This window comes from Condylura cristata, unplaced genomic scaffold (assembly GCF_000260355.1).
Source record: "Condylura cristata isolate star-nosed mole 26May11 unplaced genomic scaffold, ConCri1.0 scaffold00029, whole genome shotgun sequence".
NCBI classification, from domain to species: Eukaryota; Metazoa; Chordata; class Mammalia; order Eulipotyphla; family Talpidae; genus Condylura; species Condylura cristata.
Genome location: NW_004567130.1, coordinates 20,752,455 through 20,754,392, shown reverse-complemented (window position 1 = coordinate 20,754,392; position 1,938 = coordinate 20,752,455). Strand labels below are relative to the sequence as shown.

The 1,938-nt window shown below is 56.8% G+C and overlaps 1 protein-coding gene across 1 annotated transcript in view; it reads right to left on the bottom strand.

Moving 5' to 3' along the window:
- RAB36 (RAB36, member RAS oncogene family) overlaps positions 1 to 400 on the bottom strand; it is an 18,391-nt gene extending 17,991 nt beyond the window's left edge. The window contains exon 1 of the mRNA XM_012730863.1: positions 323 to 400. Coding sequence (XP_012586317.1) covers positions 323 to 400 — 78 coding nt within the window. The remainder of the gene's footprint in view (positions 1 to 322) is intronic.
- Positions 401 to 1,938: the final 1,538 nt, after the last annotated feature.

The following is a 1,938-nucleotide window of genomic DNA, read 5'->3' as shown; positions in this document are numbered from 1 at the left end:
CAGCACCCCTTCACCTCCCTGCACCAGTCTGTCAGTAAATCCTGTGCGTTCTGCCCCCAACTGGCCCAGTGTCCTCGTCCTCCCCGTCCGCTGGCATCACCCCGGTCCAAAAGAGCCTCACTGGCTCGCAGTTCTCACCCTCGCCCGTCTGACTGCCAGCCTGACCGCGGTGCCTCTGATAGAACCCGCGTCAATCAATCGGATGGCGGCCGTCCTGCTCCAAATCCCCCAACGCTCCCCCCTCTCGGGCCACCTTCCCCAGCGGCCCAGCGGCCCCCAGGGGACCTGCCTCCCCGCGGCGACCCTCCGTCCTGCGACCCACTTGCTGCTTGCTGTTCTCCTGTGTGCCCGGCAGGCGCGAAGCGGCCTTACTAGGTGACTCCTGTGCCAGATGCCCCATGGCGCCCTCCTGCAAGCTTGCCCAGATGTCACCCCCAAGTAAGGCCCCTGTTTACTCTGGGGTGTCCTCCCAGCAGTCTTCCCGCTTTCATTCTTCAGACTCTGCTTGCTCACACAGTATATGACATGGCTCTGCCTGTCGTCTGTCTCCCCCCTCTGAGGCGGCTGACAGCAAGCCCCGTCTCTCGCTCATCCTTCACCCACGCACTGCACCAGCCCAGCAGGCCCCACGTCAATGGCAAGGGAGTGAGTGCAGACTCCATTTTCAAAAAAAGGTGGGAATCTCGAAGCATGCTGCAGCTAGGTTAAAAGGGAAATGAATTGGATTTTCTTGTGTTGGTTGGCCTGTCTCTGGAAAGGTGCCCGTGGCTGGCAGAGGCGAGGGCAGCCTTTTTGGCTGGCAGTGGGGAAGTGGGGAGGTATTTTACCTTCTCGGCTGCTCCTCCATGTGCATAGGTGGCCTCGCCAATAAATAATTCCCACGTAAAGAAACAATTTGGAACATGGGGCTTCAGCATGCCCCGCCCCCATGCCTGGGCCTCCAGGTCTGGCTTGATGTGTTCCAGTGTGCAGCCCCCCGGGGTCTCCCCCACACTCATCTCCTCGCCCTGCCATCACAGCACGGGAATCGCAGGTGTCCATGACTGGACTGTATGCCTGAAGGCAACAGTGTTGAAAACGCATGGCAAACAGACGCTTGTGTCCATGGAGCAGAACCGAAAACCTAGGAGTAAGCCCACACTTACTGTACCATCAGGCAGCCAGGACTGCACAGCAGGACCAGAGCCCCGCTGTGACCAGCGGTGCCGGGAAGCGGAGCGGCCACACGTAAGAGAAAGACGGGGTCGCTCTCTTACTCCATGCACGGAACAACTTCAGAGATGGAGTCGAGAGCCAGAGCCAGGACACGCAAGGACGCAGTAGATAGGATAAAGTATTGGCAATATTTTCCCACGGCATCAATGACAAGGATGTTTCTAGAGGTTCAACCCTTATAACAAGGCAATGAAAAACGGAGGTAAACGATTGGGACACCTGACTAACGAGCTTTTACAGAGTGAAGGAAAACGTAGAGAGACCAGAAAGACCAAATAGGAGAAACAGACAAAAATAGGAGAAAATAGTTACACATTACAAACATGGAAAGGGGCTGAGAGCTGCGATGTATGAAAACTGGCCGATCCGTTTCCCGGCACCGCTGGTCACAGCGGGACAGTCCTGGCTGCCTGACCGCAAAGTAAGTGTGGGCTTACTCCTAGGTTTCCAGTTCTGCTCCATGGACATGTGCATCTGTCTTTATGCCATTGCCACGTGGGTTTCAGCACAGAGAATTCAACAATAGGAAAATAAAACCCAATTAAGAAATGGTGGGCAGGGTCCTCCCTGGTGACACAACCCAGCCAGGGAGGGACCTCAGGGCGCAGCAGGCCTCTCCTGTCTCCCCGCTGCTCCCTCAGCAGTGTGCTTCATGGATCCACCTGTTCTGCTCCCCGCTCTGGCTCTGGTGACTCCTTTTGCTGCCCCTGCACGTCTGGCCTA